At 39.0% G+C, this 25,971-nt stretch overlaps 1 protein-coding gene across 5 annotated transcripts in view; it reads right to left on the bottom strand.

Moving 5' to 3' along the window:
- DPP4 (dipeptidyl peptidase 4) overlaps positions 1-17,618 on the bottom strand; it is a 296,755-nt gene extending 279,137 nt beyond the window's left edge. For 4 of the 5 annotated variants that reach the window (XR_013483048.1, XM_021004926.2, XM_078146997.1 and 1 more), the window contains exons 1-2: positions 17,220-17,618; positions 16,438-16,522 (exon numbers count right to left, since the gene is read on the bottom strand). Coding sequence is in view for 4 of the 5 variants with exons in the window: in XM_021004926.2 (XP_020860585.1) it covers positions 16,438-16,522; positions 17,220-17,225 (91 nt within the window). In the remaining variant the exon portion in view is untranslated. The remainder of the gene's footprint in view (positions 1-16,437; positions 16,523-17,219) is intronic. The other variant, XM_021004927.2, reaches the window with a different exon arrangement.
- Between the last annotated feature and the right edge of the window lie 8,353 nt (positions 17,619-25,971).

The following is a 25,971-nucleotide window of genomic DNA, read 5'->3' as shown; positions in this document are numbered from 1 at the left end:
GAACTGATAGGAGTCTGAATGCAGATGGAAGCACACTATTTTTCACTTTATCCCCCACTCTTTTATTTTGGTCTGTCTTCTTTCACAACATGACTAATATGGGAAATATGTTTTGCATGATTGCACATGTATAACCTATATCAAATTGCTTACCATCTCAGGTAGAGGGGAGAGGAAGGAGGATGGGAGAGAATTTGGAACTCAAAATTTTTAAAAATGAAAGTTAAATTTTTTTACATATAATTGAAAAAAAATTATTTTAAAAAAAGAGAAAGACCTCCTAGGCCCAAACACTACTCTGAGTAAGGAAACCTCAGATTCAAAGCCCCCTACTCCCAAACTGAATGATTCCAAAGATGTTTTAGTGGAAAGGAAATAAAGGCCCTATAGAGAATAAGTGATGTTAGATGAGTAGTAGGGCCAAGTAGTTTGGGTCTGGGGCCAGGTGGGCTTCACTTGTACACACACCTAGGATGCAGGGCTCTAGCCCACAGCTATAGGTAATGGCCTCTGATAATCCTGGTTGCACATTCTCTCCTCAAAGCCAGGTTCTGCACTTCCCCCCTACAACCTCACTTAGTCTCCTACAAGCCTATGATGAACCAGTGATGTGGGAGATGCCACTTTCACAAATACAGGCCAGACCAACTCAGTCCTGTGCCCACTGGAAGACAGACCACAAATCTGACCTCTTATGTACACATAAATAATTTCTGGGCTGCATCCCCAGTCAGTTGCCACAAATTCACTGGGTTAGTCTCACTTTCATTGACTCTACCGTCAATGTTGAAAAAAAGTAGATGCATTTTTGTGGAAGTTGTACTTGAAAATACACAAAACTTTTGGTCATGGCTTTGCCAAACAGGACTGTATGCAAGCAGAAGCAACCACTAAAAAGCGAAAGACTGAAGATTAGCGAGAAAGTAGGAATAATAGAGAGGGCAATCTGTGAGAGAAAACAGATTGAAATAGGGTCACTTGTTCATGTAGAAAAGTTAATATTGGCAAGGAGAAGGACCACATAAATCTTCAATGACTCCTCATTACCCAAAAAATAAAAATTCTGATTCTTTTAATGGAACATTCAAGGTCCTCCACATCCTGGCCCCTTCTGCATTTAATGTTCTTCAATTTTCCAATTCTCTCCTTTTGCAACTGCATTTCCCGAAAATTAACCTTCCACTTACTCCAGAGCCAGATAAAAATGTATCAAAGTGCTAAGTTATGTCAAATTTAAGAGATGCCTATTACACAAACAAGAGTTCCTAATTCTAACAGAAAAAAAATGTAATTGGTAATAAATAAGTTTTATATTTGTGCCTATACAAAATATGGGGTGGTTATCACTAGTAATTAAGTTTTATATGTGTACCTATGCCAAAATATAGGATGATTATCATTGCAGCATGATTCAGTGAAAAGAATGGAATACTGGCCTAGGAATCACAGGCACTGGGCTTAAACTACTTACTCAACCTACCTCTGTGAGACTGTGGAGAAGTCACTTTGTCTCTCTGATACTCATTTCCTTATCTCTAAAACAAGGTTGGCCTAGAGGACTTTTAAAATCCCTTCTACCTCAAAATCTAAGCTCCTAAAAAACTTAAAATCTGACGGATGTACATTATAGCAAACCAATTCACATATGAAATAGCTTTAAGCACTTAATATCTCAGGCCTCCTTACTCACATAAATAAAAGCTTTATGTTTGACATCCTAGGAGTAGATATACAACTTAGCTCTTACTCTTCTGACATTTAAAGTCCTTCATAAAAAAGATTCCCTCCTATTTCTTCACACATCGTATTACATCTTGGCACTACTAAAGAGGCCTGTGAAGTACTCCCACCTTACCTCCATCATTAGAATCTTTACTGTTGTTCAACAGAGCCCACAGACACAAGAGATAACATTAGAATAACACAAAACATCAAATTAACAAGTGAAAAAATACTATAACAGAAAATAAATCAGGGTGGAATGGGATTATACAATATAAAAATATTGTTTAGTTTTGTGAAGGCACACTTTCATATACATAAGAGTGTACTGAAACTTGGGTCTTTATACATATAGCTACTTTTTCTTTTTTTAAAGTTATATTAATGTGTAGTTTTTACCATGAGAGATCTCTTGTAATAAAGTAAAGCAATTAACTACAACAACATAGTGACCTCATTAGAAAGGGCTTGCAATATTCCACATCAGGAGTACCCCTCCACCTATTTTTAATTGTTTTTTTTTAATTAACAAAAATCTATTTTCTCTCCCTCCCACCTCCCATCTCATTAAAAAAAAGAGAGAGAGAGGGAGAACGAAAAGAAAAACAAAGTCCTCGTAACAAATATGCCAAGTCAAGCAAAACATTCCCTCAATGGCTATAAACAAAAATATGTACATCTCACATCTCTGTCAGAAGGTGGATAGTATGTTTCCTCACTGGGCCTCTGTAATCATGGATGGTGCTTGTATTAATCACACTTATTACAGCTTTGAAAGTTTGTATTGACAGTGTTTTTGTCATTGCATACATTGATCTAGTTCTGATTATTCATTCTTCACTTTAAAAAAGTGTTCTTTTCTACAATATTTATATTGAAGTGTAAAATGTTCTTCTGGTTATATTTGCTTCCGTCTGTATCACTTCATGTAAGTCTTTCCCTGTCTCTAAAATTCTTTATTTCCTCATTTCTTATGGCACATTAGTATTCCATCATATTTTCATACCACAACTTACTTGGTCATTCCTCTATTGATTGACATCTGTTTGGTTTCCAAATTTTCTGCCAATGCAAAAAGACTTGCTATTAATGTTTTTGCACATATATGACTTTTTCCTATTTCTTTGACCCCTTTTGGACATAGGCTTAGCAGTGGGTCCAGTTAGGTCAAAGAGCTTGCACTGATTAATAACTTGTATATAATGCCAAATCACTTTCCAGAAAAGTTATGTCCATTCACAGATCCACTACAGCATACCATTTTATATATACTTAAATACACATACACACACACACACATATAAATTTTTCTCCCCACACACTCAAGCTACTACCTACTTTGTAAACATATCTTCTCTTCCACAGAGAAGATGGACTACTCTTCCATAATCTAGTCAAATCAGATAATTCAGGCTTTATAAGATCTGATACTACTTAGCTATATGACAGTAGTTAAATCATTTCCCTTCTTTAAGACTCATGTACACACACACTTGCATACATGTGTACTGGACTCTCAAGGAGCAGCTAGGGAGCTCAGTGGATAGAATGCCCAGCCCAAAGTCAGGAAGACCTATCTTCCTGAGTTCAAATCTGGCCTGAGAGGCTGACTAGCTGTGTGACCCTAGGTAAGTCACTTAATGCTGTTTACCTGTTTCCTCATCTGTAAAACGAGCTGGAGAAGAAAATGGCAAACCATTCCAGTATCTTTGGCAAAAAAAAAAATCTCTAGGGGCAGGTGGGTGGCACAGTGGATAGAGGACTGGCCCTAAAGGATCTGAGTTCAAATCCTGCCTCAGACCAAACACTTGACACTTACTAGCTGTGTGACTCTGAGCAAGTCACTTAACCCCAATTGCCTTAAAAAAAAAAATCTCCAGATGGAGTCAGGAAGAGTCAGACATGCTTGAAGTGACTCAATAACATTAACAACAACTTTCGAAGCTGTTCCCCTTGTTATTCTTTTTGGCCTAAAGGTGATACTTCCTTCCTTCTGCTACCCTAGCACTATCACCTCTCTCTAACCCACCACCACACCCTTCCCAACCCCCACCCCCAGACAAAGGATTAATAAATGGTATTGGTTCAGGAAAGTCCTGAAACTGCTGAAGGGGCCAATTACTGTAATATGCTGGAGTCTCCCCCAATCCAATCATTCCTTGCTTCTGCTAAACACAGCAAGTGAAAAGTATGCTTGTTCTATAGAAAAAGGACGTGGGTTGGGATCCCGCCTCTGATGAACTTAGGCAACTCACACTGGGCCTCATCTTCCTCATTTACATGATGAAAAGGTCGACCCAAAAGACTTCTGAGGTCCCTATTCCAGCTCTCAACCCATGATTCATCAGACTAGCAAAGGTCGGTAGGGGCAGGCAGGAACTGTCATCTGCCTCTTTTGTATCCCCAGGGCTTAACACTACACCTGGAAATGTTTACAGATTGATTAACTGATCCCGCCTCTTCACTCCAACTTATTACAAATCCTCTAGAAAATACAGTCTGCTCTCACTGCTTTTAGCATCTCTACCACCCCACTCATTCTTCTTTCCTTGAAATCTGGCTTTAGTCCTCAAAAACCCTCTCTCAAAGGCAACTATTGAAAACTTCCTTTTGTCAGTCTTCTTCCTAGATCTCTGTACATGTATTTCCCAGTCAACTTGGCCCTCCTCTCTGATCACTGGTTTAGTAACTTCTTCACTGACTGCTCCTTACACAGAGCTAGCATTCCTTAAGGTTCTCTTCTTGAGCACTTTCTTTCCTTTTCTTTTTTTTTGGGGGGGGAGGGCAATGGGGTTAAGTGACTTGCTCAGGGTCACACAGCTAGTAAGTGTCAAGTGTCTGAGGCTGGATTTGAACTCAGGTCCTCCCGATTCCAGGGTCAGTGCTCTATCCACTATGCCACCTAGCGGCCCCCCAGCTTCAGTCATTTCTAATCTCTCTCTACACTCTCTTGGCGATCTTAACCAATCTTTTTAACTCCAACTATCCCCTCTACCCATAACAGTCCCTGCCCCAACTCCATTTCTGAGCTCCAAACCGGCATTTCTATCCACCAATGAGAAACCTCCATCTGGGCGTCCCCCAAACATCTCACACTCGACACGTCCCAAAATCTTCACCACAAAACCTCTTCCTCTGCCAGACTTCCTTGTTTCTCTTGGTGGTATTAGCAATCACACAGGCCTGAAATTTTGTGATTCTTACCTCTCCTCCTCCTGTCACATCCTGCCACCAAGTCCTGCCCTATCTCCCCCTTCATCTCTTCCTTTTGGTTTATACTCATATCATACCAGTTCTGGCCCTTGCCAGATATTCTCACCAGGAATATTCTAGTAGCCCAATCATTTATTTCACTAAATCAAGTTTATCCCTATTCCTTCTCATCGCTTGCCAGAAGAATTTTCAAGCTGTGATCACTTTGTTTTCCTGTTCAAAAACAGTACATGGAACTACTCCACCTGCCTAATCAAACTGATGGCATCCAAATTCCTTCACTCTCAAGCTACTGCCTCCTTTCCAGACATTTTATACTCCTCCCCTCTGATCAAGCCAAATCAGACCACTTGGGCCTTCCCAGATCTTATACTAACTAGCTATCTATGTTGTTGTTCTTCAGTCGTTTTTCAGTCGTGTCCTACATTTCGTGACCCCATTTAGGGTTTTCTTGGCAGAAACAGGAGTGGTTTGCCATTTCCTTCACCAGCTCATTTTACAGATGAAGAATTGAAGTAAATCTGCCCAGGGTCACACTGCTAAGTATGTGTCTGAGGCCAGATCTGAACTCAAGAAGATGAGTCTTCTGACTTCAGACGCAGCACTCTATACACTGTACACCTATCTGCCCTATCATTTACCTTCTCTGAGACTCCCCTCATATGCTGATAATAATATGATCTTCAACAAATCACTGGGAACTTCTCTAAGCATCAGGTTACAATAGCAGCTGACATTTATATAGCACTTTCCTCATGATAAATCTGCCTTTTTTACTACCCCATTTTACAGATGAAGAAACTGAGGCTAAGACCCAGTCACATAGCTGGTACGGTTGTATAGCTGGAATCTGAACCCAGGTCTTCCGACTCCTGGTCCAATGCTCTTTCCTCTAAATTTCATAGCCTCAAGATCAGAAAGATAGTGGTGCCTATCAGATTGGCTAAGATGAAAAAACAATAAAATGATAAATTTTGGAGAAGATGTGGGAAAATTGGAACACAAATGTATTGTTGGTGGAATTGTGAACTGATTTAACCACTTTGGACAACAATTTGGAACTACGCCCAAAGAGCTATAAAACTGTGCATATCTTTGGATCCAGCAATACCACTCCTAAGTCTGTAACCCAAAGATATCATAAAAACGGAAAAAGGACCTACCATATACAAAAATATTTTATAACAGCTCTTTTTGTAGTGGCTAAGAATTGGAAATTGAGGGGATGCCCATAAACTGGGGAATGATTGAACAAGTTGTGGTATATGAATGTAATGAAATACTATTGTTCTGTAAGAAATGATGAGCAGGCAGACTTCAGGAAAACCTGGAAAGACTTACAAGTGAGTGAAGTGAGCAGAACCAGGAGAACATTGTACACAGTAACAGCAACACTGTGCAATGACCAACTTTGATAGACTTAGCTCTTCTCAGCAATGCAATGATCTAAAACAACTCCAAAAGACTCACAATGGAAAATGTTATCTACATCCAGAGAAAGAACTATGAAGTCTGAATGCAGACTGAAGCATACTAGTTTCACTTTATTTTTTTCTCATGGTTTTTTCATTTTGTTAAACTCTTTCTTCCTTCACAACATGACTAATGTGAAAATATATTTAATATGATTGCACATGTATAACCTATATCAGATGGCTTGCTGTCCTGGTGAGGAGGAAAGGGAAGGAGAGAAAAAATTTTGTATTCAACATCTTATAAAAAATGAATATTGAAAACTATCTTTACATGTAAGTTGAAAAAAACACACTATTTACATTAAAAAAAATTATTCTGAGGCATTCACAAGCTTCACCAGATTTCCCCAGAGTTCCAAGAACACATAAAAGATTAAGAACCCCTATTCCAGTTCTAAGATGCTATTATCCAGTTTGTTTTAAGTGAATTCATATGTACATATCCTAACTACCTAATTTAATTAAAAATTTCAATCAGGTAGAGATGCAAAAACTTACTGAATTGGAAATAGCCTATATTTTGTTAGGATTTAAGGGGCTGAAAACAGTTTATATGCATTTTCTCATTTGATCCTCAAAACAATCCTATGTGCTAGATAGCAGAACCCTTAACACATATACCCAATTCTATGGCTAAGAGGATCAATGCAAGTGATCTAACCAAAGCCACACAGCTTAGCATAGCTAGGATTCAACCTTAGGTCTTCTGACTTCAAATCCAATTTTTTCTTCATATACAAAGCAATTTTGCTCAGTGGACTGTTTGATAAAGAATCACGTACTACCAACATAATCAACTTCCTAGGTAAGAAATATGGCTTATATTTTAAAACCAAAGAAGCTGATTTTCATGTAAGCCAGAAATGACTGTAAATTTTAACTTGGTACCTAGGGCAGATTTGGGACAAAACTGCTAACTCAGTGATTCTAGGTACAGGCCAGACTTTACTCTTCTGAAGTTTTATGCTTGTGTCATAATGTACTTATAAAGCCCAAAGGTCAAAACATTCTACAAGGCATTCATTTACAGATATATAAACATATTAACATTAAGGCATTACGGTGATAATTAAATATTAACTCAAAGAATCTACTGTCAAGGCATTTCCTAAAGTGAATCCTCAATCAAATTTAGTCATGATATTGCTTTGTTTTGAACTGTGGGGGCAACTACACCACAGCTCCACTGGAAAAAAAAAATCCAGTCAAAAACCAAAAGCATTTCAACATCAGTCAGTCAACAAGCTTTTACTGAACACTGAGTGTTAAGATGAACAGCCAGAAGGCACAGTGAATAGAGTGCTGGGCCTGGAGTCAGGAAGACTCTTCAAATCTGGCTCAGACATCTACTAGCTTTGTGCTCCTGGTCAAGTGTTTTAACCCTGTTTGCCTCAGTTCCGCATCCTTTAAAAAGAGCTGGAGAAGGAAATAGCAAACCACTCCAGTATTTCTGCCAGAAAAGGCCCAAAAGGGATCATGAAGAGTTGAACATGACTGAAAAATGATTGAACAACAATGATCCCATCCAATGGCCTTTTTTCATTTCTCATCCTCATTGCTCTGCCCATAATTTTAATACTGCTGACTAATCTCTTCTTTTAGATATTCTCCTTAAACTTTTATGAGGATATAAACTTTTGGCTCTATAATCTTTTTTAACTAATTAATTTATTTTTAGTTTTCAACAATCACTTCCATAAACTTTTGAGTTTTAAATTTTCTCGGCCTCTCTCCCCAAGATGGCACACAATCTGATTTAGACTCTACATATACATTCCTATTAAACATATTTTCACATTAGTCATGTTGTAAAGAAGAATTAGAACCAATGGGAGGAACCACAAGAAAGAAGAAACAAAACAGAAGAAAAAAAAGAGCAAATAGTATGCTTAGATCTGCATTCAAACTCCATAGTTCTTTCTCTGGATGTGAATAATATTTTCCATCATGAGATTTTTGGAGATGTCTTAGATTCTTCCTTGCTGAGAAGAGCTAAGTCTATCAAAAGTAGTCATTGTACAACGTGGTTGTTACTGTGTACAATGTTTTCCTGGTTCTGCTTACTTCACTCAGCATCGGTACATACAAGTCTTTCCGGGTTTTCGGAAGTCTGCCTGCTTATTATTTCTTACAGTACAACAGTATTCCATTACATTCATATACCACAACTTGTTCAGCCATTTCCCGATTGATAGGCATCTCCTCAATTTCTAACTCTTTGCCACCACAGAAAGAACTGCTTATAAATATTTGTGTACATGCACCACAATCTTCTTCTCCTATCTTTTCCATTGCTCTTTCTGTCTTTTTGGCTCCCAATTTTTTCCCTTACTCTGAATATGAGTTAAAGTGTCTCTCTCCCTGTGACAATCTCAATTAACTACCAGTTTCAATTACCACCACTATGCAGATCACTTTGTATCTGTAACTCTTCTTCTGATCCATCTTATGCGCTGGAGACTCAGATTTGTACTTACCTTCAGGACATCTCCATCTGCATGCCCCAGCTTATTCTTTCCCAAAAGACTTGTTCCTACTTCAGATTTTTCCATTTCTTCCTAGAGCACTGCCAGTCAGGTGTTTGTAATCTCAAGATTATTAATGCAAAAGAGACTGCATGATACAATGGAAGGGACACTGAATAGGCTACAGTGGAGCAGTGGATAGAGCATTGAATCAAAAAGTCCTAGACTCAACTTATACACTTTCTTCTACACTTACTAATTATGTATGCCAGGACAAGTCATTTCACTAGTCTGTGACTCAGTTTCCTCATCCATAAAATGAAGGAGTTGGGATTCAGTGGCCTCTAAGGTCCCTTTTAACTCTAAATTTGTGTATGATTGATCCTATAAAATCAGAGGACCTGAAGTCAAAGCCCTGCATTATGTCCTACTATCTGTGTGAGCTTGGTGTTAAGTCATGTAACCCTTAAGAGCAGTTAGGTGATGCAGTAGATAGAATACCAGATAGAACAATGGCCCTGGAGTCAGGAGGACCTAAGTTCAAATCCAGTTTCAGACCAGACATGTGACAGCTGATAGCTATGTGACCCTGGGCAAGTCACTTAACCCCAACTGACTTGACCGAAAAAAGAAAAAAGAAAAAAGGGGGGAGAAGGAAGGAGAGGTCTGGATCAGATGAGATCCTTTGGAGTTCTCAATCAATGATCTTTCTTCACTTCTCACAACCCTTCTGTTACTGATCCCAACAACAAAAAAAGTGCTAGATTTGGACCGAAGGACATTGGTTCAACTGCCAGGGCTTCCATTTAACTTCCTGTATTACCTAGACTTATGTCACATAACCTCTCTAAGCTTCAGTGGCTTCCTCTGTAAAAATGAAGAGGTTGAATTAGATGACTTCCAAGATCACTCCAAACTTAAATTTATGGTCCTATTGCCAATGGCATCATCCTAGTTTGGTCCTCAATACTACTCACTCTAGATTTTTTCAGTAACCTCCTTACTGGTCTTACCCCACTTCCATTCTTCCTCCTCTCCCATCCTTGATACTACAGCTAGAACAATTTTTCTTATAGAGATCTGGTCATCTTATTCTTTTGCTCTAAAATAAAAAATGGCTCTGAATGACATCAGTATTAAAGGTTAAAATCCCTATGCCTTCCTTCTATCTCACAATCTAGCATCACCCTCCCTTTCTGGTTTTATCTCAACCTGCTGTTCTCCCATCCCTCTACATTCCAGCCAATCCTAAATAACATCTCCTTCTCTCTGAATGCACATCTCACCCATACGTACCCTTGCCCTTTTGCTCAGATCATTCTCTATGTCTGGAATGTTCTTTCCCCCACTTTGCCTGTTGTACTCAATTTGTGCTACCTCTTTTCAGGAATCTCTAACTGGTCTTGGAGTTGGTAACAAAATTCCACCTTCCTCAGACCTCATATAGCAATTTATACTTCTACTCTGATGCATTTGTAGTTATTATATACCATTGCTTATAAGTTGGTTCTTGTCATTTGTTCTCAAAGAGGACCAAAATGACATCATTCTGTTGGAGTCAAAGTACAATGTGTGCAACTGTGGCTGATCAGACCAATACGAGCTCAAAAGGCTCTACCACAGGTCAGGCACAAATAGTGCATATGGACATTTGGGATGGAGATGTCAATAAATTTGTGCATCTCATGTTCCTTTTGATTTACTGCAATTCTGCTTTGCTCATAAAGCACGGCGCCTTCTTTGATGCAGGTATGCCATGCTGGGTGATCCTCTGCCAGTGTCTCCCATGATATACAACCAATTCCAGAGTACTTCAGAGAGACTTTGAGACCATTCAGAGAGATCGCTGCTTATTAAAGCTATCTGGGTTGGTGTCTTATTTCTCCTGTTAAATTTTAAATTTCTTGAGAGGAGGAGTTACACTTAGCTATACTTAGCACTTAACCTAATTCCTAATACTGCAATCTGCACACCACAGGCATTTAAAATGCTTTATCAACTGACAACAAATATTAGTATTTTGTCCATTTTTTTGGATTGGAATTATAAATTTAAAAGTATGGAGAGGAAAATCCCCAGGGTCACACAGTCGATACATAAAATCAAATGAGATAATATATGTGAAATATTTTGAAAACCTTAAAACACCACATAAATATCAGCTATTATTACGATGTCAGGGGTATCTTCCTAATTCTAAGGTCAACTCCATCCATTACATTATACTGCCCTCAGATACATAGTTGTTAAAAAATAAAAATAAAATAAAACAGAGCCCCTAGGAACTTAATAATATTAATCCTACAATTTCTGAATAAATTTTATCCTTGACAATATATTTAAATCTTTCCCATACGCTCTTTCACTTTTGACTCATCAGCAATCTCTCTGCTAAGAAAGGAAGGAGACAGAGAGGAAGACAGCTTGAAGGGATGATAGTAGGGTCTAGTAAAAAAAAATTAAAGAGGGGAGAAGGAACTCAGCTATTCTTGAAGGCTTCAAATTAAAGAGAGGGGATGATTCAAGTTGTAAGGTCCTGCAGAAGACCAGAGAACATAGGATCAAAGGCTTCATTGGAGAAGGGACACCTCAATATCAAAGAATGGAGAAAAAGAGGAGAGTGGGGGGTAGTCAAGAAGCATTCAGTTGAAGAGAATGGCAAAGAATGGGAGAAGGCAGCTAGATGTCATGATGGACTGACTGCTGGACTTGGGAGTCTGGAAGACAATGGAGCTCAAATCCTTCCTCATGCACTTAGAAGCCTGTGACCCTATGCAAGTCACTCAAGCTCTCAGCCTGAGTGTCCACATCTATAAAATGGGGATAAATGCACCCACCTGACAGGACTGTTGTGAGGATCAAACAAGATAATGTACGTAAAAGGGCTTTGCAAACCTTAAAGGGTTTTTATACAAACTAACTACTGTCATTAGAAGGAGCTCCGGGCAGATGAGCAGAGAGGGAAGGGAAATTGTGAGAGTTCAGTTGAAGAGAGAAGCTTTCATGGCAGAGGGAAGAACAGAAAAATGCTTTTGCAGCAATGAAGGCCCAGATGAAGTCAGAGAACATACACAAATAGTCACTTAGTCACCACAGTTGTATGACTTCCACCTATAGTTTCCATACTTAATTAAAGTTCATTTTTGCTGATTCTTCCTTCTTCAATTCAGCCGTTACACACCACCAGTGAAGGATGTTTGCAGAGTTGTTTTTCTAGAAGTTTTTTTGTTTTTTTTCAAACTGAGTAACCACAGACTTTCACTTGAACTCTTTTGAAGGTGGTAGGATATATTTGTGAAAATGTCTAGTTGACATGTGTGAAGGGCACAATCTATGGCCAGGCAACAGAGTGAAGCCATCTGGAGTACAAAGAGCTCAAGCCCCTTACTTCATCGACCATTTACTCACATGGTAACTAATGTGTGAAGGACCACAGCTTTTTTGTTTTTAAAAAATACAAAAAAAAACCTTTCTCTGAAAATTACAAAAAGTTCATTTAAATTTGAATTGCCTTCCTGGACTTTTTCAAATAAACCGCAGAAGTCATCATTTTTTCTTTTTGGTTTGGTGTTTTGCTTTTCTCTGATTTTATTCTTCATATAAACTTTTCTCTCAATAATGCTAGACAAATCTTTGGCAACCAGTTTTCCTGGTCAAGTTGAGAAATTCTGTAAGTCTTTAAGGAAACTGAGTACAAGAAGTGGGACATGTTTATTGGCAACTACTTGATAACAAAATTAATCTGATGGGAAGTATATAGAATATAGCAAAAACAAGGGAAAAACTGTATTTGGAAGGAGAAATGAATGATCTACAACCTTAAGATATGGCATAGTGCTTTGTACATAGTAGGTGCTTTATACATATGATGAAATGGAAATAACCAAAAAGAAAGGAAAGAAGACATAGAGAGAGAGGAAGGAAGGAAGGAAGGAAGGAAGGAAGGAAGGAAGGAAGGAAGGAAGGAAGGAAGGAAGGAAGGAAGGAAAGAGACAGAGAGAAAGAAAGAAAGAAAGAAAGAAAGAAAGAAAGAAAGAAAGAAAGAAAGAAAGAAAGAAAGAAAGAAAGAAAGAAAGGAAGGAAGGAAGGAAGGAAGGAAGGAAGAAAGAAAGAAAGAAAGAAGAAAGAAGGAAGGAAGGAAGGAAGGAAGGAAGGAAGGAAGGAAGGAAGGAAGGAAGGAAGGAAGGAAGGAAGGAAGGAAGGAAGGATGCTGAGTAATTATAATCACCAAGCTTGGCCCCAAAATGAGAAACCGGGTATGGAACATTGCAAAAGCTTTCAGACTCAGTGGGCATATTGGTTAGTTTTACTACCTTTTTTTTAAACTTCTTTTTAATTCTTTGTAAGAAAGATGGCTCACTGGGTAAGAGGGAAGAAAGAGATATATTGAGAAATGAAGGTCGTTTAAAAACAAAAGATTTCAATAAATTATTTTTTAAATTAAATTTCTTGAATTAAACCAGACTATGAGGCAATTTGCTGTTACTGTTGACCAAGAAGACTTCTGTAGTTTATTAGGAATCCAGTTCCCATACGTATTACTGAATTTTAGGGACATTAAAGTGTTGGCATACAAGGCTACATTTCTGCTAATGTTCCAAAAACTATTTGAGACAGATTTTTAATCAAGAACCCTCAAATAAATGTGGCAGACAGTGTAGATAATGCATAACTTCTGCCTTCAAGGAATTTTCATTCTAAAAGCAAGTTAGTAACATTAAGACCATGTTACTTAAGTTTGTAGTGTTTGCTTCCAGCATGAGTTTCTAGTCTCTCTGTTTCTCTTATTCACTGTCTCTCTCATGCTACTCCAGCTGTGGCTGCACAGTCCTGCCCAAGTCAGCACTTCAAGTGAGCAAACTTGACCTCCACATCTACAAACCTCTCTAGGGAGAAGCCATTCTGATTGTTTCTTCTTGGCTGTTTTGTGCTTAGCTTTTCACATAATCCAGGGCTTTGTTTATTGTTTATAAAATATTTTTATTTTTCCTAGTCGTGTATCTTTGTAATTTCCTTCAAATCTGGATTGAAAATGCAGAGGAAATTTCTCAGGAAATAACTCTCCAGTCTCAGTAACTGCTGACATTTTTATTCAAAGCAAAGCCTAGGTCCAGTATTTCTGATCTAATGGAAATGCTGCATTCCTGAACCCTTCTTTCCTGCTCTCCTCCATCCCTACCTCTCTCTTAATCAAAATACAGAACTGGGACCAGAAGGGCCTCCTGACTATTCCCCTCAAACTCAAAGTACATTAAGATTCTTGTTTAATGTGTAGCAATTTTAAGAAATGGGCAATGAAAAAAACTGTTCATTTAAGTATCTAAAACATTACTTTGTAAAAAAAGTTTTTGCTATATAAATTTTATGAGTGACAGAAAATTGTTAATATAAATGTTAATATAAAGACAGAAATTGTTAATACCAAATGCAATATGGACTGCCATTCCCTTAAATGGCCCTTGTAATGCCCTTGCATCCCTACTCTTAAGTTACTTACTCTTGATTAGGTTGAGCAAAACCATACCCTAGGTCCCCCCCACCTAGGGATTTTGCCCTGCAGGGGAGCCCAGCTGAAGTTGGATCTTGACTTCTAGTGTCCTTGCCCCCTTCCACTAGGATTCATGACATGAAAGGCAAAATGGCCAGAATGAGGTGACTTTCCTTGCCCAGATGCTTAAGGGCCACTTGGGTCTCATGACCAGGTCTTGCTACTTCAAGTATCTCCTCCCCTCCTAAAACTACAAAAACTTTTTCATAGGTCTCTTTGGGAAACCCACTGGACATCCCCCAGGGTGATAGGTTTGCTATCCTGTTATCTCAATTAAAGATGCTTTATTCCTCAACTCATGGCTTTGATTTATTTCAGGACTAGACACAAGCATAAGTGAGACACAGCTTCTCAAAAACTAAGACACAGAAGTACAATAAATGTAACTAGAGTTAACCCTATCAGATATTTTGCCTTTAGCTTTCTTGGTATATATGACCCCTTTTAACTGTAATTACAACATACCTGTGAGAAATTACCTGAATAGAGTTATGTAAACTGCAGAGAATAATTATGAACTTTGATTATGAAATTTGGACTGAGACTATCCAGTTGTTTAGATACTCTTTCAAATTCTCTGGTGACTAGGGAAACTATATGTGAAAACTCACTCCACTTGTGTTGCACTAAATAGCCTCTGATATCCCTTCCATCTTGGGAATGGAAGGAACCACTCAAGAATTTGAAGGTAAATCTTTGGAGTAGTCTGAGGCACCTGGATGTCAGATAACTTCAGAGAACAGCCTGAGGCACAGGACCCTATACACCTATACATGACCCATTTAAAGGAATGACAGGCCCCTCCCCAAACTCACTTCATCTCTCAGAATCTTAGCTCTCTAAGATTATAAAGACTTAAGGCTCTATAGGACTAAAGATACTGCTGAGCAGTTAGTAGTGTGCAACAATAAAGAGAGGTAGAGAGGAAGGAAGAGGGAGGAAGAAAGAGAGAGAGAGAGAAGAGAGAGAGAGAGAGAGAGAGAGAGAGAGAGAGGAGAGAAGAGAGAGAGAGAGATCCCTACACAGAAATGAAATCACCTGTCTGGACCAAAAAAAATTCCAAGGTAATGCTTCTTTCTGAGCAAATGATACATCTTATTCAGTGCTGGCTTCTGAATTTTAAAGTAAATTAAGAATTTAAAGAGGAGGCTGAGGAAAGAGAATTCAATCAGAAACTGGCTGTTAATTAATATTCAACATTTGCTTAATGTGTACTTTGTACCTGTTAATGATAAGGACCAATGGGATAATACAGTTGAGTAGAAGAAAACGCTTTAACTGAGCAGATACCTATGTGATGCTACTGAGTCTAAACATCAGCATATAAGCAGTATTGAAATGATATATTTGTTCCAGATCTAAAAACACTCATATAGTTTCAGCCCTTCCAACCAAAAAAAGGGATGAGTTTTTGTTCTGCCTCTTTTTAAACCACATTTTAGCACCCTTGAAATGACCTAAATTATTTCCCTTTTTCTGCTAGTCTACATGGAACTGCAGATTAGCTATGATTGGGATCTGTAAAGTCAGTTTATTTTACCGTAATTTTTCCTTGCATAGCAGGTTAATACATACCAATCCAACAAGCATGTATTAAGCACTTTGGATGTACGAGGCTCTCTCTGATTTTAGAGATAGGGAACACAAAACACCAAGGAAAAGTACTAAGCACTCGCAAGACTTTGTATTCTACAGAAGTTACTTAGTCATTAAATAATTACTGCCTGAGCACTAACGAAAACAAAGATTTATTATGTGCCTCCAGGTAGCAGAGACCAGTGCTAAACATAGTGAAGATACAAAGTGTTGATAAGAGTGGGCCCACAAAGTTGGCAGTTACAAAAGCTCTACAGCAAATTAGGCATTATGAAAAAGCTCAGCATCTTACAGGCAACTAAGACCCTGCAAAAGTTAAGACCCCAAAGCCTTGCTGATTTCTTAATTATGATGAGAAAGAGCAACATTCTTGTTCCGATGATTTTTATCACTTTAAAGACCAAAGTTTCAGACTTACTTTTTCGGGTCAGCAAAACCGATGGAACAGTTATGATCACAATGATGGCAACTGCCCCCAACAACGCTAAGAGACCCCATACTGTCTGCAAAAACAGGAAATGATGAGGAATATTAGGACATATTATTGATGGCTTTATATCGGTTTGTAAGTTAGTGCGTGTGCTAACCTGGAGGTAGAAAAGAGTCGATAGGGAAGTTTATGTTGAGGATCTCTGGAAGAGACCTCGGACTCCCGACATTTTACAGAAAAGGAAACTGAGGCCCAGAGAGATCAAGGACACAAGTGTCAAAGCTGGTATGGAAAGTCAATTTCTGGACTTCCTCAGTTCAGCCGGCTATCCTCTCTACACACTATCTGAACAAGAATCCAGTGGGACAGGCCTTTGTGAATATCAGTGCCGGAGTTTGCCTGTGATTATGACTTAGGAAGATGATTATTCACATCCCTGAAAGCACAAGAATTGTTTCTTTGGCGTGTGCTTGAATGAAAACAAAACTTTTAGCTCTAAATCTACGATTACCTATGACAAACTGTGTGCATTTTCTATCTTGCTAATATAAACCGAGTCCCTGTGCCCTCCCGCCAAAAAAAAGTCCTCTGGGACAGAAACCAATTGTACAGAAAAGCTCAAGCACCTTCCCTCAATTGACTAGGAAGGCTGCGTAAATTCATTTCAACCCGTGTGCAGTGTGCCCTGTCGCGCAGTTTCCCTGAAGGCATGGATGGTGACCCCAAAAACCTAAGAGCCGAAGAAAGGCAAGATGTCATTACTTACTGACCTTCATTGTCGGGAACACCCCTCAAGCTGGTCTTCCCTGAGCCAAGGCAGAAAGCAAAAGTAAGAGGTGAGAAGCGGGCGCTCTGCTTTTCGCTTTCTCTGGGTGCGGTGTCACAGGTCGTTCCCAAGTTTGCAGCCCTGGGTTAAACATTAGTAAGGAAGGGCTGAGACCCCGGCTAACACAGTCCCTGCACCCAGAGGCTACAAAGAGCCCGCAGCTGGGCGGCCGCTGGGACGGAGGAGGAGAGAGTTGTGGGTCGCCCCCACCCCACCCTCGTCTCTACACTCATTTCCCCTCCCCGCCAACCTCACTCCACCCAGGGACAGACGGAGGGGCCCTGTTTGTGGGCACTGAGGCAAGCCCCGCTGCAGAGGCGCGGGCTGCACCTTCCGCAGGCAGGGCTCCAGCTGTGTGCGCTTCTGGAGGAGGGGGAGGGGATGGGGGAGCAGATACAGAGTAAGGGCCCTCCTGACCCGCCCCTCTCCCGGACTGGAGGTGGTGCTTGGCCCTGGTAAGGTCATTTAGGGTCGGGGTTTAGTTTGGGCATCGCCCGGCAGCCTATGCCTGTTTGCATGTGTGGATGGGAAACAGATCTCTCACCCTACCTGAGTAAAGCTATCTACACCTTTAGAAAAGGAGCATGGGGTGGCAGCCTGGGGCATTGGAGAGTTCGAGGAACCATATAAATTTAAAGCTTTAGAGTCTAGCTTGAATGGGTTCACCCACCCTCTTGGGCAGAATGCAATCCCTCCTCACCTAGGCTTCTGGTAATCTTTCAGTGCTGGGAGAGAGAGCTCGGTGGCCACCAACAACTGGAAGCTTTTTCTGACAATCTTGCCCTGGGTAATCCTCTAAATATGTTACCTTACTTATCTGGGGGTATGCGCATTATCCCCACTGTGCCTTAGGGGCAGGGACTGTACTTGGGGAATACTTTGTATCTTAAGGGTCAACAAGGGAGACTTGCAAATAGTAGGTACTTAATAAGATGATATGAAATGAGAGGAGGGCAAAAGGAGGTAGGTGAAGGTAGAGATCTGTAGTAGGAGAGGGAAGAAAACTTCCAACCTCTTTGTTTTGGGTAGTAAAAATTATGAGAGGCTGCCAGGATTAGGGAATTAATAGAGAGGGCCATTTTGGGAATCCGGAAGACCCGGATTCGAGTCCTGCCTCTTTTACATACTAGCTGTGTCACCTGAAAGCCACATCTTACTGTCTCAGACAACTGCTAAAGAATTGAAAATGAACAGCAGAGAAGAATGAGCAGTGGTAGAAATCGTTTCTTCAGAAAGAATTCCCTGCACCTGTACAATCACAGGTCTGAACCCATCCCACTCTACCTGCCATCCCCTCCGCTCTGCATACAGAGAGAGAGAGAGAGAGAGAGAGAGAGAGAGAGAGAGAGAGAGAGAGAGAGAGAGAGAGAGAGAGAGAGACAAGACAAGATCTTTTATCTAACAAGACCTGAGTTCAGATGTGAACTGACATCATCTGATCTTAGGCATATAGGGTCACGTGGCCATTTACATGGAAATTTAGTCAGGAAAACCCATGAAACAGTTGTGAGCAAAATGATGGCAGCTACCTCCAACAATGCTGAAAGGCAATTTCCATGACTTATTTTGTGTAATGCTGCTTGTGTATACTCATGTATAGAGGTAGTTAGTTGGCTAAGTGGAGACTTATCTTCCCAAGTTCAAATCCAGCCTCAGACACTTACTAGCTGTGTGACCCTGAGCAAGTCACTTAACCCTCTTTGCCTCAGTTCTTCATCTGTAAAATGGGCTGAAGAAGGAAATGGCAGGGGCAGCTAGGTGGCGCAGTAGAGCACCAGCCCTGGAATCAGGAGGACCAGAGTTCAAATGCGACTTCAGACAACTTACTAGCTGTGTGACTTTGGGCAAGTCACTTAACCCCAGTTGCTGGTAAAAAGGAAAAAGAAAGGAAATGGCAAACAATTCAGTATCTTCACCCAAAGAAAGCTTTAAATGGGGTCACAGGGAGTCAGAGAGATTGAAGTGACTCAATATGTATACCTGTAGTCTCTTCCAATAAAATTTAAGCTCTTTGGGGGGCAAGGATTATTTCACTTTTTTTTCATTGTATCACCACAAGAACTCACCTAATAGTAATAATAAACCCTTAATAGATGCTTATTGATTGATATCTGAGAATTAGTTTTGGAGTCAGGACCTGGGTTCAAAACCTTGGCTGTCACAATCTTTATGACACTAGGCAAATCATTTAATTTCTCTGGGTCTCAATTTACTTGTTCTCTGAATTCTTTTAACTAGCTAATCACTAAGTGCTCTCTTATTTCTACTCTTATCTTGGTTTCAACTCATAGTTAACAATTTTGGATCCATACTTCCAACAGCAAAAGATCATCGCCCCACCAGAAATAAACAAAATAGTGCAAATCAAGTAGTTGTCTTCCTGTGAGAAATAATTCATTTGGACATCTACCCTATTCCAATCAGTATTAATCAATTTTATATGATTCCATAGAGGTAGTGATTATAAATTCAATATATCAGAACCCAGAGCTGTGAGCTGCAGAGTCTAAGTTCACTTGCTTAATCATAAGAAGCTAACTAGACTAGAGGCCCTCAAGTTTTGTTTTCCTTGCCATGGTGACCAAGTCCAACGTGGCAAAGGTGACTCAATTACATGGGAAGTCCTCTCTCTTATCCAACATGAGCAAGTGACCATCTTATGACCACTTAGTCAGTGGAGATACTCCATGCTTCACCCAACCTCTATGTCATTTTTGGCCCTCAAGAGCAAGGTGTATGAACCAACAAGATTCCGTATATCACCTTGCCTCTTTTGCATATTTGGGTTTCAACCCCTATAAAAACAAAACATTCTGGAAGAAGGGGGCATCTCATATCGTGAGGAAGATCTGAGGTCCACTTCATTAGAGGAGACCACAGAACCTTTAATAAAGTGCCATTGGCTCAGACCTCTGCCACTGTTTTTTCTTTTCTTTTTTTTTTTTTAAGGCAGTTGGAGTTAAGTGACTTGCCCAGGGTCACACAGCTAGTAAGTGTCAAGTGTTTGGTCTGCGGCCACATTTGGACTCAGGTCCTCCTGACTTCAGGGCCAGTGCTCTATCTACTAGGCCACCTAGCTGCCCCATCCTCAGGGTTTTTTCTTGTAGGTTGGGCAATTATAATCCCCTACATTCCCTCCATTATTCTTTATGATCATCCACATATTAATCCTTATCCATCCACTTTTCTGTCTTATCTTTTTTGTGATCCTTTAGGTCCCTACAGAGCTGCTTTAAAAAAAAAAGTACTTTCTTGTCCTTTGTATTTATTGACAGTCTTAGCTCATTCTTAGCTTTGACAGTTCTAACACTATTCTTACAAAGAAGTGCCACTCTTATTTATTTGGCTTCTGCTTCCATAAGTGTTATTAGAATGGCTGCAGTCTTTTTAAAAATATAATTTAAGTTGTAATGAGCAATAAATATGAAATATAGAAACACTTGTCTAAGGTGGTGCAGGTTAAGATACATGCATGTAAAATACATGAGAGTGTGTGCATGTATGTACATGATTTCATTCACTGTATGTGTGTATATATGATTTCATTCATGTGTATATACACAAACATATATAGCATGTACACATGTGTGTATAATTATATATCAACATAATTATACATATATGCATATACTGTGTGTATATATTTATATGATATATGTATATGTGTATAGGTGTGTATATATAATAAGTATATGGCAGGAATGCATGTGTGTATATATATACATGCATACATACATACATATATATGCCTACATACACACACACATACATACACAAACATTCACACACAATAAATGAACCATGATGGTTACTGAATCCAATCTCCTTATACTAAGAGTGAAGAAATTGAGGCCCAGAGAGATTTAAAGTGACTTGCCCAAGGTCTCAATGCTAGTAAATGCAGAGGCAGGATTCAAACCCAGTTCTTGGTTCAAAGTCCAGCGCTCTAGCCAATAAATCAGGCTGCCTCTTGGTATAAAAGGAAACAACAATAACAAATAACATACTGACACATATGGGTCCAAAAAACATCTAAATTGATTGATAACATCTTTCCTTATCCACACATATCTCTTTAGACAGAATTTTTTTTTGTTAGAAAGAATCTCATTCTTAAGATCTTGAGACCTTTCCTCTGAGGGCAACCTTTGCCTTAGAATTTACTGTTGTGATCAAATAAAACTTACAGCAAATTTATTCTCACACATAAATACTCTCTATTGTTATTGTCTATAGAGAAAACTAGGTGGAACTAGAAGGTTGGACTTGGAGGCAGGAAGACCTCAATTTGGATCCCATCTCACTCTTACCAACTGTGTGAGTCTGGGCAAGTCATTTAACCACTCTCAGCCTCAGTTTCCTCATATACCTAGCTCACAAGGTATTTGTGAGGAACAGATGAAATAATGTATTGAACATGCTTTGAAAATATTAAAATGCTATAGAAATTCTAACTATTACTGCTGTATTGTAATTATGCAAGTCACAGTTCAAATGACTATAATTTGTGTTTTGTCCAATGAAAACAAACATTATCCTCCCCTATCTCCATGCCCAGATCTGAGATGCCCTGAACTCTACGCATGAGCATCATTGCACTTACCCATCCAGGGTTTCTGTGTTTCCAGGGCTGTACATTGGGTGCTACTGTAGAAAGATTGAGGAAGTCAGAGCTCTGGACCTTTAGACTTTGCAGTACTTGAAAGGGATAATTCCCTATGAGGGGATACTGCAGAATCACGATGTTGGAGGAGTGGAATCCAAAACAGGGGTAGATTCCTAGGGGAAAATGAGAAAGAACAGAGAGAAGAGAAAGCTTGTGGATGGGTTAGGGTTAAAGATGAAAAGGAAAGGAAGGAGGAAAGAAGGATATTGGGTGAAAAGACCCAAGTAAACTTCTGTCCCTTCTGTCAACTAGAAACAGGAGTTCTTAACATTTTCTTATATCTTGGACCTCTTTGGAAGAAACCTGTAGAAATTCCTTCTCAGAATAATGTTTTAAAATGCATAGGATTACAAATAAAACTAATTATATTGAAAGTTATCTATCTACCTAGCTATTTATCTATCTATCTACATATTTAAAGTTTACAGACCCTATATTTGGACTGAGTTAAGACAATTTCATCTTTAACTCAAGCCCAAGAAGAAAATCGCCTCTCCCATTATTGAATACTCCCTACTTGCTTACTACTGCCTGAAAATGTAAATTGCTGGCTGTAGTATCCTCTTAGTATCAGTCAGTTAAGATATAAATATAAATCATGAAATAAAATTCCTATTTAATAAAAAGGAAGAATGTGGAAAGCAGGAGAGCAATGATTACCTGAGTTAGTGTGAATTCAAGCAATAGGGATGGAAGGCGTTGTAGAAATTCTATTGATAGGAGAAGAGAACTAAAAAGAAGAGTGTGGAGATAAAAAAAAGCTACCTGAAAATTTCACTTAAAAAAAATATTTCCCAGTGCTCCTGCAGAGACCAATAGAAACTAGGCATGAAGGTACATGATATCTTTCATGGCATCATGGATGGGCACTTTAATGGGAACTATGCAAATGCACTGCAGATTTCTTGTTCTTTCCTTAGAATGATTTAAGAAGTCTTAGAATTATATAATATAGACTTGCAAGATAATGAGACATTATCTTATTTAAACAAACCCCAGTATTTGCCCATGAGGAAACTCAGAACTCTGGGTCAATCAATCAACAAGAATGTATTAAGTAAATGCTATTTACAAGCTTTGGGCTAAACTCTGAAACAAAAGCAAAACAAAAAAACAAAACAGAAACAGTTCTTGCCTTTAAGAGGTTTACATTCTATTTGGGGAGAAACTATACACAACAATCAGTACATAGAAGATACAGAGTAGATAGATGGGAACCTTAAAAAGGAAGTAACTAGCAACAGGGAGACCCTGAGAAGACTGATCGGAGTCTTACGGAAATCCAGAGATTGAGGTGGAGGCTAGGAGAGAAAGTGTTCCAGCCATGGGGGGTCAGCTAGCACAAAGGCGTGGAGATAGGGAATGTAGTAACCTGTTTGAGCAATAGCAAATAGACCAGTGTGGCTGGATGGTAGAGAGGGTGAAGGGAAGCATTGAGTAACACTGGAAGGATAGGAGAGAGTTTAAGAAGAGCTTTAAATGCCAAGCAGAGAGTTTATATTTGATCCTACAGAAGGAGTTATTAACTTTTTTTCTGTGCTATAAACTCCTTTGTCAATCTGTTAAAGCCTATGGACTCCTTCCCTTTTAAAAATAATATTTTAAATGCATAAAATAAACTACATAAGATTACAAAGGAAATCAATTTGGTTGAAATACAGTTGTCACAATATATATTTTTAAAAATTTGTGGACCCCTAGTTAGGAACTCTTGTAGAGGTCATAGGGAGCCACTGAGGTTTGTTGAGTAGACTAAGATACCTGTTAAAGGTCATGCAAGGGGGCTACTTTTCTAAGCAGTGTCTCATTTGTCAAGGGGTATTTTGCACAATAAAATTTAAGTTCAACAAAATAAACCAAGCAATTCCTTAAAATTCATTGTAATAGGGGCAGCTAGGTGGTGCAGTAGATAGAGCTCCAGCCTTGGAGTCAGGAGGACCTGAGTTCAAATGTGATCTCAGACACATGACACTTACTAGCTGTGTGACCCTGGGCAAGTCACTTGGCCCTAATTGTCTCACACACACAAAAAAAAAGGCAAAAAAAAATCATTGCAATAAGCTCTAAGGTTCACATTGCTATACACAATGCTCTATGGGACTTGTTCTTTGGCTCTTAAATGCATGTACATTCTGTAAACTCTAGAACCAAGTCTTTCTCTTTTAAACTCCCACAGTATCTAATATCAAGTTCCATAAGGTGTCTGTGATCAGTAAATGTTGTAGACCAACTGGTGAGAGCATGGATATTAGACATCAAGAAATTTGGGTCAGAGAACCTGGGTCTGAATCCCATCTCTTCCTTTATTGCCTGTATGACCTTTTACAAGTGTTTGTACCTGTTTCTTCATTTGCGAAATGAAAGAATTATATCAAATGACTTGAAGTTACTTCCAGCTGTAAACTATGATCCTGTGCAGTTGGACAATTCCCTTCATTTATCTCTAAACTGGAATTTTCTCATCTTTAAAATGAGGAAGTCACATTATCAGGAATTTCAAAATGGTGGTACATATCTTAATTAGACTACTTGAAGCTCCTTAAGTGATTTTATTAGTCCCTTTTTCTCATTCTGTGGATAATGGGAATAACAAATGTAAAATGAAGAAAACTAAGATTTAGATAGTTGTATAAGAAAGAAATACCATGTATTTTCTTCATCTGACAAATGGGAGTATTATACCTTAATTCATAGGGTTGTTTTGAGGATCAAATGAGATAACATACATAATATAATAAATATAATTATGAAACTTAAAGCAATATATAAAATCACATATTATTATTCTATAAGCTTAAAAGACTCCCAATTTGTGTTTGAGACCATGAAACTAAATTATCTCAAATATCACTTCTAGCTCCAATGTTCTATACTTTCAAGATGGACCAATGGTCTATTTCTCACACATGATTTGCGGTGCATTTTTTTCCTCTTTGGTAAAATGCAATTATATCAGCTCCCAGCTAAACAAATAAATGAATGAGTGGATGGATAAAAAAGCATTTCTTAAGTACTTATTATATGCAAAGCACTATGCTAAGTGCTAGGGATATAATAGAAAAGAGGATAGGCTCTGTTCTTAAGAAATTCACATTCTAATGGGGGTTCACATTCTTCTGGGAGAGACAGCTCTTGTAGTGGGTTTCATCTACGAGATGGAAAGATCCTGTGGTCCTTAGGGTGTAATAGCAAAGCAGAAGGTAATAATGCATTTTCTTTAATGTCTTTTCCACTGCTAAAAATCATACTCATTTCTGATCTTGAACCATTTGATGGCGCCAAGGTTTTTGATGTCAAGAAGTTTCTTCTCTGGTTCTCCAATAGTTGTGGTTGCTGAGGAGGTAGGGACTTCAGCACCTGCAAAAGCAGTTGCCAGCTTCCCTTTGCACAAGGGCTGTTTCTCAGGATTAAGGCTTCAGGGACTCAGCTGAAAGCAGGACCAGTGCTTTGGGTGGCATTGGCATTCTTGCGCATTCCTGGGCATCCTCTTGGGGTTACCTGTCTGTGGCAGTTGGTCAGTGCTTGGTGGTGATGTAGATGGACCCATCTCCACAGGGATTGTTCTCTTTTGGGGATGGCTGTGAAATGCAAGAATGCTTTTTAAGAGTTAAGAGACTAATCCTCTCTACCTATAGAGGGGGAATCTTTCTCTAACATCTGATGATGTTCTCTATCCACTTAAATGATACCATTTGGGACCCTGATCCAGGGTGGATGAATAACAGAAGAAAAGCTGCCTCTAGACAAAAAAAGAAAAGAAAAAATTTACTGGTGGTGTCTCTCTTGGCCTTTCCATATTAGTTCCTCCCTTTGGAAGGGCTCCCAGGTGCCTAGTGACCCCATGCTGACTCATGAATACCTATAGCTCACAATTCTTGTGTCCCACCTTGGTTCATCCTATAAGACAGTATTCTAATACTTCCAAGTTTCCTGCTTTTTTTTTCACAATGAAATTTGTCCCAGTTTAGATCCATTTTTTTCTCTGCTCTGTTAGACATCTAAGCTAGTTAATTTGATAATTTCAATTTAA

This window comes from Phascolarctos cinereus, unplaced genomic scaffold (assembly GCF_003287225.1).
Source record: "Phascolarctos cinereus isolate Bilbo 61053 unplaced genomic scaffold, phaCin_HiC Scaffold_726;HRSCAF=1367, whole genome shotgun sequence".
NCBI classification, from domain to species: domain Eukaryota; kingdom Metazoa; phylum Chordata; class Mammalia; order Diprotodontia; family Phascolarctidae; genus Phascolarctos; species Phascolarctos cinereus.
The sequence above is the reverse complement of the archived record's forward strand: the minus strand, read 5'-3'. Positions and strand labels throughout refer to the sequence as shown.